General features: G+C 45.5%; 2 protein-coding genes and 1 long non-coding RNA gene across 11 annotated transcripts in view; 2 read left to right on the plus strand and 1 right to left on the minus strand.

Annotated features, from left to right (window-relative positions):
- Positions 1-17,250, plus strand: part of FNIP1 (folliculin interacting protein 1) — a 96,917-nt gene that overhangs the window by 36,618 nt on the left and 43,049 nt on the right. For all 9 annotated transcript variants that reach the window (XR_010590081.1, XR_010590082.1, XR_010590080.1 and 6 more), the window contains one exon: positions 7,673-7,799. Coding sequence is in view for 5 of the 9 variants with exons in the window: in XM_005297887.4 (XP_005297944.1) it covers positions 7,673-7,799 (127 nt within the window). In the remaining 4 variants the exon portion in view is untranslated. Of the gene's footprint in view, positions 1-7,672; positions 7,800-17,250 lie in introns of those variants that run through there.
- Positions 578-7,201, plus strand: LOC135973267 (uncharacterized). The gene is made up of 2 exons (XR_010590083.1): positions 578-1,097; positions 5,955-7,201. It is a non-coding gene; the product is annotated as an uncharacterized LOC135973267 (long non-coding RNA).
- LOC135973266 (uncharacterized) lies at positions 3,414-5,692 on the minus strand. Its single transcript, XM_065555935.1, has 2 exons — positions 4,978-5,692; positions 3,414-3,983 (listed from the first exon to the last, which is right to left on the minus strand). The coding sequence occupies exons 1-2, from the start codon at positions 5,552-5,554 to the stop codon at positions 3,508-3,510; spliced, it is 1,053 nt and encodes a 350-aa protein (XP_065412007.1). The 5' UTR covers positions 5,555-5,692; the 3' UTR covers positions 3,414-3,507.

Consider the following 17,250-nt stretch of genomic DNA (forward strand, 5'->3'; position numbering starts at 1 on the left):
GAACACTCCAGTACTGCCAGAGACTATTTTGCGAGGCTAAAGCTGTGTGTTAGAGCTATATTATGTAACACAGATAACACTTAACTGGGACTATCACGAATATGATTTACAGTACACGTTGAATACTTGTATCAAGAAAGTTAAAATGACATGTGCAGAAACGGAGAAGCAAACAGTTATCTTGTTATCTTGATCAAATATGTTGCAGAATGCAGCAAGGGTTTTATATTTAGCTTACTTTCCTCTTAGTGTGTAATCTGCTCTTGGAGCTTGTTATGAGCAGACTTTCCTGAACATCTGGAACGGTTCCTGCCCTTCTTTGCCAGGATAGTGAAGCGATTTCAAAGTCGAATGTCAGAAGTACTGACTAATAAAAGTCCTGCTCTTATTTAAGAGAGAAGCAAATTCGAATGCATTGAAGGAGTGGGGCAAGTGAAAATAATGTTTTTGCAAGCAATGGATTATTATTATTACCTGTTTATAATAGTGTCAATGGCATAGCTCATGAGAATGGTTTCTAAACTTTCCACCCACTTTACTTATGGGTAGGAGATGCCCCAGCCATATGTTCCTACTGGGGCTGTGAATGTGAGATTATCTACTGGCCTTGCCTCAGTAACTAGAGATTGGGTGTAGGGGTTTGGCTTGGGGCCAAACAACCCCAAATGTAGTGGTTTGGTGTCTGTCTCAGTTAAATAACTCTCTTCTGGTGCAATCCCAACCAATAGTTGTGTGTTTGTGTGTCACAGTAAGTGACACTTCTCCTCTCCCATGAAGCAGAGCATCACCAGATCTTGAATGGATTCTCACACTAGCTATCAGTCAGAACCTGTTTAGTGCTGCAGAACCTACAGAGTTAATGGACCAGAATCTGCTGCTACTGAAGTAATGGCAAAATTCCTATTGATTTCAGTAAGCTGCAGGATTGGGCCTGCTGGTAGGAGAAGGGCAGAGGACCAGCGTTGCTTGCAAGCACTGTACTCCGACTCTGTTGTGCCATTTTAATAGCTGTCCTAGCAAAGAGCAGTACTTTTTTTGTATAGATTTCAGTTATTTAGCGGTCTGGTCTCCTTTTGAGGTATGCAGCTTTCATTGAGGCCTTGTCTACACTACGAGAGTAGTTCGATTTTACTTGCATCGAATTTTTGTAATCGATATTGCAAAGTCGAACGTGTGTGTCCACACTAAGGACAGTAATTCGACTTTGTGCGTCCACACTAACGGTGATAGCGTCGACATTCGAAGCGGTGCACTGTGGTCAGCTATCCCACAGTTCCCGCAGTCCCCTCTGCCCATTGGAATTCTGGGTGTAGCCGGCAATGCCTTCTGGGTAACAAAATGAGTCGAGGGTGCTTTTGGGAAACTGTCGTCATCCGTCCATCACTCCCGCCCTCCCTCCCTGAAAGCGCCGGCGGGAAAACAGTTCGCGCGCTTTTCCAGTCATTGACAGCGCGGACGCCACTGTACTCCGAGCATGGAGCCCGCTGCGACCATCGCTGCAGTTGTGGCCGCTCTCAACGTCTCGCAGCTTATCATAAAGGTTTCCCTGAGGCAGATGCAGAAAAGTCAGGCAAGGAGGCTACGGCACCGCGGTGATGTCCTGAAGTCTGAGAGTAGCACAGACCTGTCAGAAAGCAGGCGACCCAGCGCCGAGGACATCACAGTGGCAATGGGTCATGTTGATGCCGTGGAACGGCGATTCTGGGCACGGGAAACAAGCACTGAGTGGTGGGACCGCATAGTACTGCAGGTCTGGGATGAATCCCAGTGGCTGCGAAACTTTCGCATGCGGAAGGGAACTTTCCTGGAACTTTGTGAGTTGCTGTCCCCTGCCCTGAAGCGCAGTGACACCCGGTTGCGAGCTGCACTGAGTGTACAGAAGCGAGTGGCCATAGCCCTGTGGAAGCTTGCAACGCCAGACAGCTACCGGTCAGTCGCGAACCAGTTTGGGGTGGGCAAATCTACCGTGGGGGTTGTTGTGATGCAAGTAGCGAAGGCAATCGTTGATGTACTGCTGCCAAAGGTAGTGACCCTGGGAAACGTGGAGGCGATCATAGATGGCTTCGCAGCGATGGGATTCCCAAACTGCGGTGGGGCCATAGATGGAACTCACATCCCTATCCTGGCACCGGACCACCAGGCCACCCAGTACATTAACCGAAAGGGATACTTTTCCATGGTGCTGCAAGCACTGGTGGACCACAGGGGACGTTTTACCAACATCTACGTGGGATGGCCGGGCAAGGTTCATGACGCTCGTGTTTTCAGGAACTCTGGTCTGTTTAGACGGCTGCAACAAGGTATTTACTTCCCGGACCACAAAATAACTGTTGGGGATGTGGAGATGCCTATAGTCATCCTCGGGGACCCAGCCTACCCGCTAATGCCCTGGCTCATGAAGCCCTATACTGGCGCCCTGGACACTGAAAAAGAACTCTTCAACTACCGGCTGAGCAAGTGCAGAATGGTGGTGGAGTGTGCTTTTGGCCGTCTCAAGGGGAGATGGAGAAGCTTACTGACTCGCTGTGATCTCAGCGAAACCAATATCCCCATTGTTATAGCAGCTTGCTGTGTGCTCCACAATCTCTGTGAGAGCAAGGGGGAGACCTTTATGGCGGGGTGGGAGGTTGAGGAAAATAGCCTGGCTGGTGATTACTCACAGCCAGACAGCCGGGCGATTAGAAGAGACCAGCGGGAAGCGCTGTGCATCCGGGAGGCTTTGAAAGCAAAGTTCCTGAGTGAGCAGGGTAACCTGTGATTTTATAGTTTGTGTACTGAGAAGCTAAACCTGCCCCCGTTTCTTTACCCAGGTAATGTTGACTATCCTATCCAGTTACATACCCCCTTCACCCCCCCTCCAACACACGTGTCGAAATAAAAATAGTTCTACTTTGTTAAAGCACACCGTTTTCTTTAATACTGTTTTAGCGGGAATTTTTTAAAACTGGGACGCAGACTGTGGTGCGGGGCGGGTCTAGTGTTGTGATGCGAATGCAGCTTCTAAACTCAAGGATTGACAGGCTCCGCTGCGGTGGGATGCTTGTTTCAACGGAGCCTGTCACCCCTCCTGATCGGGACTGTGTGTATGGGAGGTCTATTTGACTTTGTGGCAGGGGGAGGACGGTTACAGATCCCATGCTGTGTGGCTCTGTGATCCTGTCTAAGGACCGGCGCTTAAGATCTGTAACTGCCCTCCCCCGCCACAAAGTCACAGAGCAACCCACCCCCCCCAACATTACATCAAAACAACCTCCCAGACTAACCGGGGCAACTAGTCACTGCATCACTGCACTGTGTATGTGCCCTGCTGCTGTGCCTGCCCCCGACTATGTACCCTGCCAAAGGAGACTGTCCTGTCCAATTTCCAACCCCCTTTCCCCTCCTCCTCCAAAAGAACATGATTGAAACAGTAGTTAACAGAAACGAATTTTTTATTATCAACTACACATGGCATTGGGAGGTGAAACTTGGACGTGGGCTTGTGTCAGGCGGGAAGGAAAGAACTTTTCAAATTTTGGGAAATGAGAGCCTTCTGCTACTAGAGCTCTCTGCAGGGGTGGAGTGAGAGTTAGCAGGGACTCTGCCGCCTCTCCTTCTTTGCACTTTGGGTGAGGTGGGTATGGGACTTGGTGGCGGGGGAGGGCGGTTAGAGATGGACTGCAGCGGGGCTCTGTCCTCCTGCCTCCGTTCCTGCAGAACATCCACAAGGCGCCGGAGTGTGTCCGTTTGCTCCCTCAGTAGTCCAAGCAGCGTTAGAGTCGCCTGCTGGTCTTCCTGCCGCCACCTCTCCTCCCGATCCATGTTGGCTTGGTGCATTCGGGTCAAGTTCTCCCGCCACTGGGTCTGCTGTGCTGCCTGGGCTTGGGAAGAGGCCATAAGCTCAGAGAACATGTCCTCCCGTGTCCTCTTCTTCCTACGCCTAATCCGCGCTAGCCTCTGGGAGTGTGATTCCAGGCTAGGTTGTGAGACAGTCGCAGACGGGGCTGTGGAAATGGGAAAAAGGGAGTGAATTCCTCTGAAAGATAAATGTAGTTGTGAACAAAGAACATAGTCTTTCTCTGTGAACAAGACCATGCACAGCACCTTTCACATGCGCACTCAGCACAAGGTCGAATTCTCGGCCTTCGCATTCTGTGCCTGGGGTCTTGAACAGCACATTTGAGAAGCGAGGCAGCACAACGGAATTTCTGTTGCAGGCAGACATGGTAAGCCGTACACTTGTGGCAGTTTAAAACTTTTATATTACCACTGGCCTCATTTCACATTTAAATCAATGTCAGTCCCTGCTGCCAGCAATCCGGCAAGCGGGAACTCTGCCCCTGTCCCACCCCCTCGCGGCTGTCCCCGGGAACGATCCCTTTCGGCTGCCCCTCTCCCGCCTCCACCGCGTGGCTGCAAACCAGCGGTGACAGTTCTGTAAAGGAACGGGAAAGCAGTCCCAACACTAACATTCCCCTACCTAATTAAAAGCAGGTCACCATGGCCGACATCACCCTGATGAGGATCTCCGAGAGCGACAAAGAGAGAATGCTCCGGGAAAGCCTCCAAAGACCAGGGCCGTATGCCGCCCTGCTGTGCAGAGCAATGATCCCCGAGTACCTGATAATCTCGTGGCGCGGCAACGTGTCGTACTTCGGAGGACCCAATAAGGCCGCTCTCCCCAAGAACCTCATGCAACGGCTTTCAAGTTACCTCCAGGAGAGCTTCATCGAGATGTCCCAGGAGGATTACTGCTCTATCCCCGCACATATAGACCGCATTTTACTGTAGCTGCAGTAGCAGGGAATACACAGTAGAGCGGCTTGTGCAGGACAATCACTGAAAACCGGACATTGCTAGATTTCTTTTCAAAACTTGCACTGCCCCTTACTAAACCGTTAAGCGCCTAGGGCACACTAATCATGAACAACCCATTCTTTTAATTGTTAATATTCCTGTTTTGTTAAAAATAAATGTTTAGATGTTTACAACACTTACTGGCTGATCCTTCACCAGATTCTGTGTCCGGGGTAATGGCTGGGGACGCTTCGTAGGGGATCTCTGTAAGGGTGATGAAGAGATCCTGGCTGTCGGGGAAATCAGCGTTGTGAGAGCTGCCAACTGCCTCGCCCTCCTCATCTCCTTCCTCATCTTCCCCGTCCCCTAACATGTCTGAGGAACCGGCCGTGGACAGTATCCCATCCTCAGAGTCCACGGTCACTGGTGGGGTAGTGGTGGCGGCAGCACCGAGGATGGAATGCAGTGCCTCGTAGAAACGGGATGTCTGGGGATGGGATCCGGAGCGTCCGTTTGCCTCTTTGGTCTTCTGGTAGCCTTGTCTCAGCTCCTTGATTTTCACGCGGCACTGCGTTGCATCCCGGCTGTATCCTCTCTCTGCCATGTCTTTAGAGATCTTCTCGTAGATCTTTGCATTCCTTCTTTTGGATCGCAGCTCGGAAAGCACGGACTCATCGCCCCACACAGCGATGAGATCCAAGACTTCACGATCAGTCCATGCTGGGGCTCTCTTTCTATTCACAGACTGCATGGCCATCACTGCTGGAGAGCTCTGCATCGTTGCCAGTGCTGCTGTGCTCGCCACGATGTCCAGACAGGAAATGAGATTCAAACTGGCCAGACAGGAAAAGGAATTCAAATTCAAATTTTCCCGGGGCTTTTCCTGTGTGGCTGGTCAGAGCATCCGAGCTCGCACTGCTGTCCAGAGCGTCAACAGAGTGGTGCACTGTGGGATAGCTCCCGGAGCTATTAGCGTCGATTTCCATCCACACCTAGCCTAATTCGACATGGCCATGTCGAATTTAGCGCTACTCCCCTCGTCGGGGAGGAGTACAGAAGTCGAATTAAAGAGACCTCTATGTCGAACTAAATAGCATCGCAGTGTGGACGGGTGCAGGGTTAATTCGATTTAACGGCGCTAACTTCGACATAAACGCCTAGTGTAGACCAGGCCTGAGAGTAACTAGCTTGATGAGCGTACACCAAGACAAGACCAGGCTCTTACACTCAAACCTCTGGACATCAACTTATTTCAGTTGTAAATTGCTCAAGTTTTCTCTTGTATTGTTTCCCTCTTACTGTTTGTTGCATAGTATCCTGTCTGCAGCTTCTCTTTTTCTCCTCTGTTGCTAAATTGTGGGGCTAAGCTGTTAGGAAATGGACTTCCTCTCCCAAGAGGCCTAGAGAACTGTATTTATTGCTGCTGCTTAAATTTCCCCCAGGCTGACACTAATCTAGCAGTAACACTTATGAATTTCTTTTACAGATTCCTAATATTTTAGTTACTCTGTAATATAGGGTTGCCACCCATCCAGTTTTCACCTGGACAGTCTGGATTTTGGCTGGTGTGTCTTGGGTGACATTTGTGTCTGTGTTTTTTTAAATCTGTGAGGAAGAGGCGGAGCAGGAGCGGAGCTTTGGAGGGAAGAGGTGGAGCAGGGGTGGGGCTTGGGCGAAGAGGCAGAGAAGGGGGTGGGAGCTTGGGGGTCCAGTTACCAGGCCTCAGAAAGGTGGCAACCCTACCATAATAGTTTGGGTTTTTTTATTTGGATTGTGGAATTACAGTTCATGGCCTTTCGCTCTCGTTAGGCTGCCAAGCAAACTTTACTCCACATGCTAAAAATATAAATAACATTAAGTTTATGATGCAGCCGTAAAAGCAATACCATCTGTAGTAAGGTAAAAAGTACCCTGTGGACCTGACCCCTTGCAAGCTATCAATTTGCAGAGCTCGCACTAATTTAAGTCACGGGAGTCCTGAATGCAGAAGGCTTGTAGAGGCTCACCAGGCTACGGGAGGAATTGCTGGGGATAAATGTGTCTTCAGGGGACCCAGAAAGCACAATCTCAATAAAGGCCCTGTCTAGTAACACAAGTTCTTATAATGCCTATGATGGTGGCCCGAATTGTCTTTCTCTCTGCATCGGAATGCAGCAGTTATAATAATTGGAGATAGGCCCAAGCCAGATCCAGCTGTAGACTGTTCAGTATTTGGGGTGATTCTAATCTAGGGTTTTGGGTTTGGACCTATCTGTAATAACAACACCAGCGTAATCATGTTTTAACATAAACATAAACATTCTGTCATTTCACAGTGTTTTGGGCCCTTATAAAAGGGGAGGGTGGGTGGCTTCTCTGGGTATTTCTTTTCAGTTGTGCAGTTGATGGATACTCACTCAGTTTTGCCAACCCCAAGCATTAAAAATCATGAGATTGGAAAAAAATGTTGGTCCCTTTTTATTTGCCTTTAGGGTGCACTCACTTTACGTTTTCAAACTTTTCTCTGAAACCATGAGGGATAAAAAATTACTACCACTGTTTTTTTTAATGAAAGCCAAGGTTCTCATGCAATCTCTTGATTCCAGCAGCTGGGGCTTTAAGAAAAAACACTAAAAATCACCAGATTCACAGTAAAACTGAGAGAATTGGGAACCCCTTGATACTATGATGAATACTGATATCAGCTGAGTTAAACCAGTTTACACCAGTGTGTGATTTGGCCCTCTATGTACATAGGCATGATGCTTGTCATATGTTCAACGTATTTAATAAATTGCCATTGAATGTACTGGATTTTATTTTTTAACAAAATCAGGCATACAACAGTTGTTAAAGAAATGATATAATAACTCGTTGTGGTAATAGACACTTCTGTCCTTTTTGTTTTCCATTCAAGCTGGCCTTTGCCGGAGTTTGACCCAAGTCAGATCCGACTGATTGTGTATGAGGACTGTGAAAGAAGAGGGCGAACTGTCTTATTTGACTCCAGCTCTAAAAGAAAAACCGAGGACGTATCTGTGTCGGTGAGCATTGCTAATCATTTAATTGAACTTGATTACAGTATATTGTATATCTTTTAAAAGTAACACAAGATTAATACGTAAAATGCTTTGTATATATGTTCACATTTCAAACATAAAGATCCATGTTATGCTATTTTAAAATAAATATTGTGTTGCAAAGTATTTGAGCTTCAGTGATTCCCTGCAACAGTGGTCTTTTTATTCTTGGACTTTTTTAACCTTTTCTTTCAAAGAGATGTCTTGCTTTCTTTGGCCTGAGCAATGCTATGTATGGTGACGGAGAGGCAGTGGAAAATTTCTTCTTCTAACTATTGTACCAGCTCTTTAGTGGAAAGTCACTTGAAAACTTCATCTTTTTGGTTTTTCCTTTCATCAGCGGAATGAACTGCTGTTTATTGATCTGTGAATTTGCAATGTAATTGCTATAGCAGGATGAAGGAGGATGTTCCTGGGGGTAGGCACAGGAAAGCTGAGTTCTAGGCCAGCATTACCATAGACTATCTGTGTGAATTCTCTCTGAACCTCATTTTCTCTGTTTTGTAAAATGTAAAACGCCTGCAAAGCCATTAAGATCTTCAAATAGAAGTCATTATCTGAGTGCAAATTGGTGGTCATGGTTAGTTTTGCATTAGGATCTCACATACAGCTAAATTCTATGAGTGGGACAATACAATACATTACCACAAAACCCCTGTCTTCGCTTCAGGTTTGAAGATGGTCCCGCCTATTGAAACCCTGCTGCTTCTCATTCCAGTTCTGATTGCAGGCTTCCTCCAAATACCTCACTCTAACTCTGGGAAGTAATTTGTGTGGCTTTGGGCATGAACTTTCATAGCTGAATATATCAATTTTATATCCACAGATCAAGTCCTGGATTTCCTTGTTCTTCCTGGGAATTTAGATGTTAGGTACTTAACACAAGCTTAATTGCAGTAACAGTAGCAAGTGCCACTGCGAAACAGACCAATTTAAATGTCCAGAAGTACGTAACCAACAAAATATATATTGGATCTGCCTGTGCTATTGCTGTGCTAATTAAGCAAAGCTTTGTGGCAGTCTGTAATAGGGACCCCCTTGTCCTATTCCTGTTGATTTACTGGAGTCCTCAAAGCAGATCTAAAAAGTGTCTATACTTACACAGCCAATTTTCAATCATTATTGGTTTCATTACTAATACATAGTTCAGCATGACAGCTTGGTAGCGACAGAGTTCCATTAAAAATAGACTTGTTTCACTAGGGTGACAAGCATCTGAAATCACATCACCACAATCTCTACTTTTTATGCCATTTCTTAACAGGGAAGAAATAGGAGGTAAGGATGCAGGGGAAAAATTGTTCCCAGACTGCACATCTGGAATGCCCAGTGCTACCCACTTGTGACTTCATTTATTTTATTGTTGGTCACATTCTTAGTATTTGAAAGGGAATTTATGATGATGCATTTCTTGCCACTTTCCCCAACTTTCATTTCATTGAAGTGAGACTGATTCCGATACTGGCCATCTCATGCAATCTTCCTTCTTTCAGCAAATCTTTGCAAGAGTTATCACGTTTTGCAGGTAAAAATGTGCACAACAATCCTTAACTCAGCATTTGCTAGTGCAGTACAGACTTGTATAGTTACTAGTACATATTGGAAATTTTCAAGGAATTGTGTTGGTTTGATTTTTCTCTCCCATTTATTATGATTTTAAGAAGGACACTCCCTGCATATATAAAGTTAGATCTTGGCTCTAAGCACATTCCAAGGCACTCTTGCCCTTTTGCAGTAAGACATTTGTGTGGGATGGGCACTCTCCGCTGTGAAAGAGTACCTGTTAACTGCCTCTCCAAAGGCAATGTCCTCTGCTTTTTCCCTGGATTTCCTAATATGATTAATACCTCTGTGCATTTGCAAATACACTAAGGGGGAAGATTTGCAAAAGCACTCAGCACTGGCCCAACTGCTCCTATTCAAGTAAACCAGTTAAGCCGTTGTTGAGTGATTTTTTTTAAAAATCCCACCTTAAAGCAGCATGTTATCATAGAATGCCTCTTTTTAATATGTAGCTAGCGGTGTAAAAATTGTATATCCCTGATTTTCTGCTGTGTGTGAAAAGTGTAATGCAACTAAACACAACGATGATTTAGTAGTAGTGTGCTTGCAGCAGTCCAAGATATACTCAGCTGTCTTTTGTCTGTGCATAATCCCCTGCGTATATCAGAATTGCATCTGCATAGGGTCAGCTTAAACCCTATAAAGGGATGATATGGTTATGAAATGTAAAGCACACCTTGGCTTCTTTTCCAGAGAGGCGTGTATTCCAGGCAGGAAAATTTGGTCAGTTGGATGGATGCTTGGCTTTAAATTTTGGATAGATGAAGAATTTAAAAGCTGACCCTGATGGTCTTAAATTGTCCAGCAAACCAGCAGTATCCTCTTTTAGTGGGGTCTAATCTAACATTACTGGACATCCTAATAATATTTTTTGTGTGTGGGAAATGTTTATATATCAGAAAGAATGTCTGATGAAATCCTTAAATAATTCTCTTTTGCCTCTTTGCCCTCTGATAATCCAAAAAGCCAAATAAATGAGATTTTGGAATGCTCACAACAGAATTACAGTGAAGGCTAATGGGTGATAACCTTCTATCTGAGGTACCATATGATTGCTGCTATGCTAGATGACTTGAGGGGAAGAAATATATAAACGTTGTATGTTAAAATTTGCACTTGAATGAGGAATTAACTAATTGCAGACATTATGATTTTGCAATCTGAGGTCTGCATAACTGTCTGCTTTCACCGCACAATGCAAAAATCCATCGTTCTTCCTTGGCTTTACAGGATTGAGAAAATTAAGACTGTTGAAAGAAACAAATGGAATACAAAGAAAGGGACAAATAGACACTCTCCCTAAGGAGTGACTCTGTGTGTTTTATTACTTTGGGATCATAGTACAGTTGATGGCCCTGGTGAAAACTGCCTATTGTTCAGTTTGAAGGAGAGTTGTTACTTTTCCTGGGTCTTATTGGGTACGTCTTCACAACAACAACAACAACAAAAAGGCCTGTGGCCATGGGTCTCAGCGCCCAGATCAATTGGCTAGAACTGGTGGGGCTCACGCTACAGGGCTAAAAATAGCCGTGTAGACTTTCAGGCTCTGGCTGGAGCCTGGGCTCTGAAACCTGGGAAAGGTGTAGAGTCTTGGCGCCTGGGCTCCAGCCTGTGGAAAGATCCAATCCCAGTGACCCTGTTGATCTCGGTACCAACAGGCATTTGACAGCCATTAAGAGGGAGACTCCAGCTTGTCTGAGACAATCAAGTCTCTTGAATATTTAAGCTTCTACGGTACCAGATGGATTTGAACAGGCCCAATGTCTACCCTGTCATTTTTATTCCTGCAGCACAAACCCGAGTCTGTTGATCTGGGCTCTGAGACTTGCGGCTGCAGGGTTTTTTTGCTGTGTAGACATACCCTTAGAGGGTTAAACTTCTGTGGTAAGGCTGAGAAGGGGCCGCGTGGCAAGGACTGTGCAGGCCGCAGGAACTGAGAATGTTGGCCGAGCAGCGTGCCAGGCATTGTCACTTAGATGTGAGATCCACGTTAGACAGCTGTGATGCCTGGGCACTTGGCATGTAGGACAGGGCAAAGTGACTTCCTTTTGTGTATCCTGTGCCTTTTTTGGTACTAGGCACAACAGGTTCTTTCCCAACTTTGTCCCCACTGATTAGTCAGCCTTCTGTATCCAGGGGCCTTACACAATTCTTAGATACTGTGCTGGAATTAATTGATGACTATTCTCTTTCCCTACGAGCAGCAGAAAATTAGACAAGGCTTCTTCCACTTTGGTTTTGCCAGTATCTCAGGAGAAAGAGCCTGCACTTTTCAGCATTGTGACATCAGATCATGAGAAGATGAATCAGAACAGGAATCATTTGCATACAGAGTACATGAGGGCAGAGTGTGATGAAAAGGGCAGACATTACCAATGCCTTCACTAAATAGCCACACATAACACCTACATCATTCACATGTTATCAGTAGGACCCTACTAAATTCACGGCCATGAAAAACAGACCGTGAAATCGGATCTTGTGTGCTTTTACCCTATACCATACAGATAACAGATTTCATGGAGGAGACCAACATTTCTCAAATTGGGGGCCATGACCCAAAAGGAAGTTGCAGGGGGGTTGCAAGGTTATTTTAAGAGGGTGACAATACTGTGACCCCTACTTCTGCGCTGCCTTCAGAGCTGGGCGGCCAGAGAGCGATGGCTGTTGGTGAGGCTGCCAGCTCTGAAGGCAGCACCCTGCCAGCAGCAGCACAGAAGTAAGGGTGGCAATACCATGTTATGCCATCCTTATTTCTGTGCTGCTGCTAGCAGTGGCTCTGCCTTCAGAGCTGGGCTCCCGGCCAGCAGCCACCGCTCTCCAGTTTCCCAGCTCTGAAGGAAGTGCCACTACCAGCAGCAGCGCAGAAGTGAGGGTTGCAGTACCACAAACCCGCTACAATAACCTTGTGACCCTCCCCCCACAACTCCTTTTTGAGTCAGGATCCCTACAATTACACCACCGTGAAATTTCACATTTAAATAGCTGAAATCATGACATTTACAATTTTTTAAAAATCCTATGACCGTGAAATTGACCCAAGTGGCCCGTGAATTTTGTAGGGCCCTAGTTATCAGTCAGTCAGGTGTTGGAAACAGTCACAATACTCCTCCCTGGCAGCTTTGTAAATCTGATCTACTTGCCTTCATAGAGATTTCAGTGTTTGCACTTCATACAACTATGAGGCTTGTTCATAATGACACCTTCTTCATTTATTTTTAGGGGATAATGTCTGTCTATCACTTTAATGCCTCCTGGTAGCATCACATCTGAACCTGCTCCTTCTCCCCTAGCGTCCTTTCCCTTATTGCTGTTTCCTTTTATCTGCAAAACCCAAACCCAGAGATTAGTTAGAAATGTGCTTCCTCACTGGGTCCCAATGAAAATGTATGTGCACACGAGCAGGAAGAATGTTCCTTAGAAATCCTTGAAAAACTAATATCCGACCTGGTTTGAATTTGGATGCAAATATGCAATGGAAAGACAGATTTTTCACCCTTATTTTAAGGTATAGGCCCCAGAGGACAGAGTCAGTGCTGAGCTTTCAGCCTTCACTCTGTATTTTCTGATGTTTGAGCTGAGTGCTTGACTTCCCAACCTTGACACTGCATTTACATTGGCCATTTGCAGGGACCACACAGTTCTGTACTCAGCTGTTACTGTTCATTATTTATATAGAATCATGAATGTGTATGGTATGTAAAAACAACCAGCAATGCAAGGTGCCTGCCCCAAGAAGCTTACAGTCAAATTTGACAAGGACACCACAGAAGTGATGCCACAAAATGGAGGCGAGGGAGGAGGTCAAAGTAAACGCTAGGAGGGGAATCCTGCATGAGTGCTTTCCCCAGAGAACAGAGTGCATGTGTTTTGTTTGTGCCATTATGTCTTGTTAGTTACGTTTTTGCTTTGTGTTGTCCTTTGGTGGTTTATGGCTCAAAGATTAGTGGGTGAAGGGCATTCTCAAAAAGGGATTTGACTGAAAATGGTTGCTGACTGGCACAGGAGAAGTGGAAGAATTTTCTAAGCATAAGGGGAAACCTGCAAGGAGGTGTGTAGTGAAGAAGGTTAAAGAATGATAATAGAGGGAATGGGAGAAGGAGGAAGAGTCCGAAGGAATGAAGGCAGAGGCTGAGAAAAGGAGTTTGCAGTAGACAAGGCAAAAGGGAACCAAGTTGTTGAGCAGATGTGTTGGAGAGGAAAGTGTGGAGCTTGGAAATGCTGCAAAGGAACAAGATGTGACGACAGCTGGATTGGACTTGGGAAGGAGTAAACGAGAGTCTAGCATTAGGAGTTTGGATGATGGAGGACAATGGAGTTTGTCACAGTTTCAGGGTAACTACACCTGTATCCACCCCCCTTCCCCAACACACACACTCTGTGGTCCGCTCCAGGAAGGCCCAGTCAGGTACCAGACTTCCAGCCATGCCCCGTTTCTGGGTAGGGATACAAGCCACTCTCTTCTGACTGGTGCCATATACTGTGATATTCCCAGGAAGCTAGTCTACCTAAAGGCCAGTGTCTGTGCTTTGCTTTCTTTCCGAGGGCTTTGACCAGTGTATTGCCAGGAGTTACTCGTAATCACATTGTTCTTTCTAAGCAGCATACATTTATTCCTGGGGTAAAAGCATTACAGAAGAAACATTTAAAAACAATAAAGGTTCCTACACGCTTACTAATGTACCAGAAACAGCCCATCAATGTTATGGGGTCCTGGTAGACCAATGCCCTTCCAACCCCTCCCTCTAGGGTTGGGGTCCCCCTAGGATCAATGGTCCTGTCTGTTTGCTGAATCTAAAGAAAGATCCTAAGTCTGTTTATACTTAGCCTTTATATAGCCCACGTTTTCTCTTTGTCCCTTGGTCTCTGAGAAACCCAGTTGGAAGAAATATATGCAAACTACCACAGGGGTGGAACCTCTCTGGGGTTGTTTACAGTTTCAGTGATGTGCCTTAATCAGCCTGCCACTGTCTTTAGTTCCTGGAGGAGCTGTGGTAACCCTCCCACATAGAGCAGAACACATTCATACCTAAAGCATTCATACATTTAAATTCAGTGGTCCCCAAAGATACTACATGGAGTTGCATTATGTGTCAGAGAGTTACTCACAAGGCTGGGAAGAGCAAGAGGGTTTGGGGAGCCGCTGAGTTTCATTTTCACCGCGCTGCATAGGCCACTGTTTCTGGTGCAGTGACACTTAACCAAATGCTAGTGCAGTCCGTGACCTCCTCATTTGGAATCTTTGACTCCAACTGCCACACTGGTTAAAAAGCATAAAAAGGCACATAATTTTCAACAGGCCAGGGTTACCCACACATTTGATTATGCTTAAGCATAGGGTAAGTGTTGGGCATTACATTGCTTAAGGGATTAGTAACAGAATATGGAGCCATTTGCCTGGAGGTGACCTGTGAAATTGAGATGATGGTCTCAAACTGTTTCCTCGTGGACAAGTTTTCGGGGAGCAAGAGACTACTGTTACAGTTGGCATCTCTGCAGCACAGAGACTGAATCCTGCCGTCTCAGCCCTCAGTATTCCCTTCAGTCAGAACTGGAGGCATATTGATGGGCCAGCAGAGGGATGTTTTTCCCGGTCACTGCTCCTGTTTGTCTTGTAGATACTTGCAGGAGTTAGACGACACTGGGAACAAAGCTGACAACTTTCAGGAGTGCTACCTTCACTTTAAAAAACACCTGGCAGTTGAAAAAATGTGCAACAATCTAATATTCTAGGCGGATGCACTCATATTTTTATAGCCGCTGTTCAGGACATCAGCAGCAATTCAGGCTGATGTTCATAAACTGTGAGAGTTAATTTCTCTAGATTCATTTTTCATCAGCGTGATGGTCCCTTTGTTTCTGAGGATTCAAGTAGCTTGGCTGTTGGATGGACAGTTCTCAAGCGATGGCAGCTTAGTGTTCTTTTTGGATAGTTGGTTTCTTATATTGTCCCCATCGCAGTGAAATCTGAGCACCTACTATGGCAGACAAAAGAATAAAACGCATGATGAATGTTCTCTCTCTCTCTCTCTCTCTCTCTCTCTCTCATGCGCACCCCCCCCCCATCACACTGTGTGGCTTTGGTCCAATACCCTAGGTCCCCCTCAAATGGGATTTTTCTACCCTACTCTCATTTTTGGTGCTTCCAGCACCTGCCTCAGGAAACTCGTCCTTCCTGCAGTTGCTGAGAGTCTGACTTTTGGAGTCCTACAGCCTTCCAGAGCCTTCTCCCTGTTTTCTTTCACAGACTTTCTCTCTGTTTTATTTCAGGCCTCTCTACTCAGTCAGGATGCAGCTTGCTCCAGGGCCAGCCTGAGTTTGGTTACGCTCCCCTCTCCCAGCAGCTCTGTTACTTCTGAGGTGTTGGAAATGCTAGCTCTTCTGTGTAGTCCAGTCTGAGCTCCGTTAATGGAGACCTCACTTCTACGGCAATTCTCCTTTGGGGCATGGTGAGGCATTTTATCCACGTGGGGATCAATAGCTCCGAAACCAGAGTGCCTTACCTATACAGGCAGGAGAAGAAACCTTCCCCCACACTCATTTACCCTGACTTTCCCATGAGTGTTTGCAAAGGGTTCATCCCATTGATTCTGGCTTCCCATAACTTCAAAGATTCAATTATTTTCATTTTAATCTTGTTCTGTTTAATTCGTGGTGGAAGAAGCAAAAGCTTGTGCCCTGTCCATACGATGAAGAGTTTATGGAGCCAGGGACAGTCCCTGCTAAACCCCTTGATGGTTTTACAATGATCAGGCATTGCGGAGGCAGGTTGGGGAAGACGATTTAGGAAAGAGCCTGCTGCAGATGTACGTGGTAGAAGTCCAGAAGCAAGGCCACTGGGGTGAGAGCTGCTTCATAGTGGGTCTTTAGTGCATATCTATCTGCAGCTGAGTCTTGTCAGCAATTTGTGCATAAGAACTCTGGCCGGGGGATGCAAAGTCCCCCTTTTCCAGCTCCCCTTTCTGGCAACTTTGTGCATGGCAGAGATTTGCTAGCAGTATTTTATCTAGAGACTTGATTTGCTGCACTATGTACATTTGGGAAGAAAGAGAATAGGTTTGAAACTTTTGTTTGTGCAGCTTATTGAATTCTGTAGTTACCTCTTTATTTTGGGAAATCTGACTTGAAAATGCTTGGAATATTATACTGGAACACAAGTGGGCCTATTCCCTTGTTGCATAATATCTAGCAATTTGTAGCATCTAATATTTCATTGACATTCAAATTCCGTAACTACAGAGAGGAGGCGCATTACCGATACTTGATCTCATAGTCCAATGGGTTACACTTAAGCACATGCTGGATTCTAAAATTGCATGTTCCAAAATTTGTCAGTGTTCTGCGTTTTACAGATGATTTGCTACTTGTAAGCTGCTGACAGATGGTATCTAAAAGATCTTGAACATTTGACCTCTTTTACTTCACAGGTTCCTTAGTTCATTTTGCGTTCCACTGCAAAGATCAAATGTCTGTTCTCCTCTAGTATTTAAATTAGGAAACTATAATTTCAAGACGGATCTCATCAGCGGATCTGGGAAAAGCTACTATGCTGAAAATAGTCAAGTGCTAGTGAAGAGAAATGATTAGGTTTTGCAAAATGTTCACTTTTTAAACTGTCATTTAATGCACAGAAGTTTTTCCCTTTACATAAATGCATTTAATATATTTCTAGCCTGAAGTAAGCCAAGTTATTATCACATCTTCTTATGGGAACTTGCAACATCTGATGGAAAATGTAAAGCTGAAATGCGGTTTGCCTGCACAGGCTGCTGTAACCCTGTGGATTCAATGTGGTTTTTTATCACATGATGCCTAGCCTAGCCCAGGACATTGTTATTTGTCAGAGATAAAA

The sequence above is a fragment of the Chrysemys picta genome, chromosome 8, assembly GCF_011386835.1.
Source record: "Chrysemys picta bellii isolate R12L10 chromosome 8, ASM1138683v2, whole genome shotgun sequence".
In the NCBI taxonomy this organism is placed as follows: Eukaryota; Metazoa; Chordata; order Testudines; family Emydidae; genus Chrysemys; species Chrysemys picta.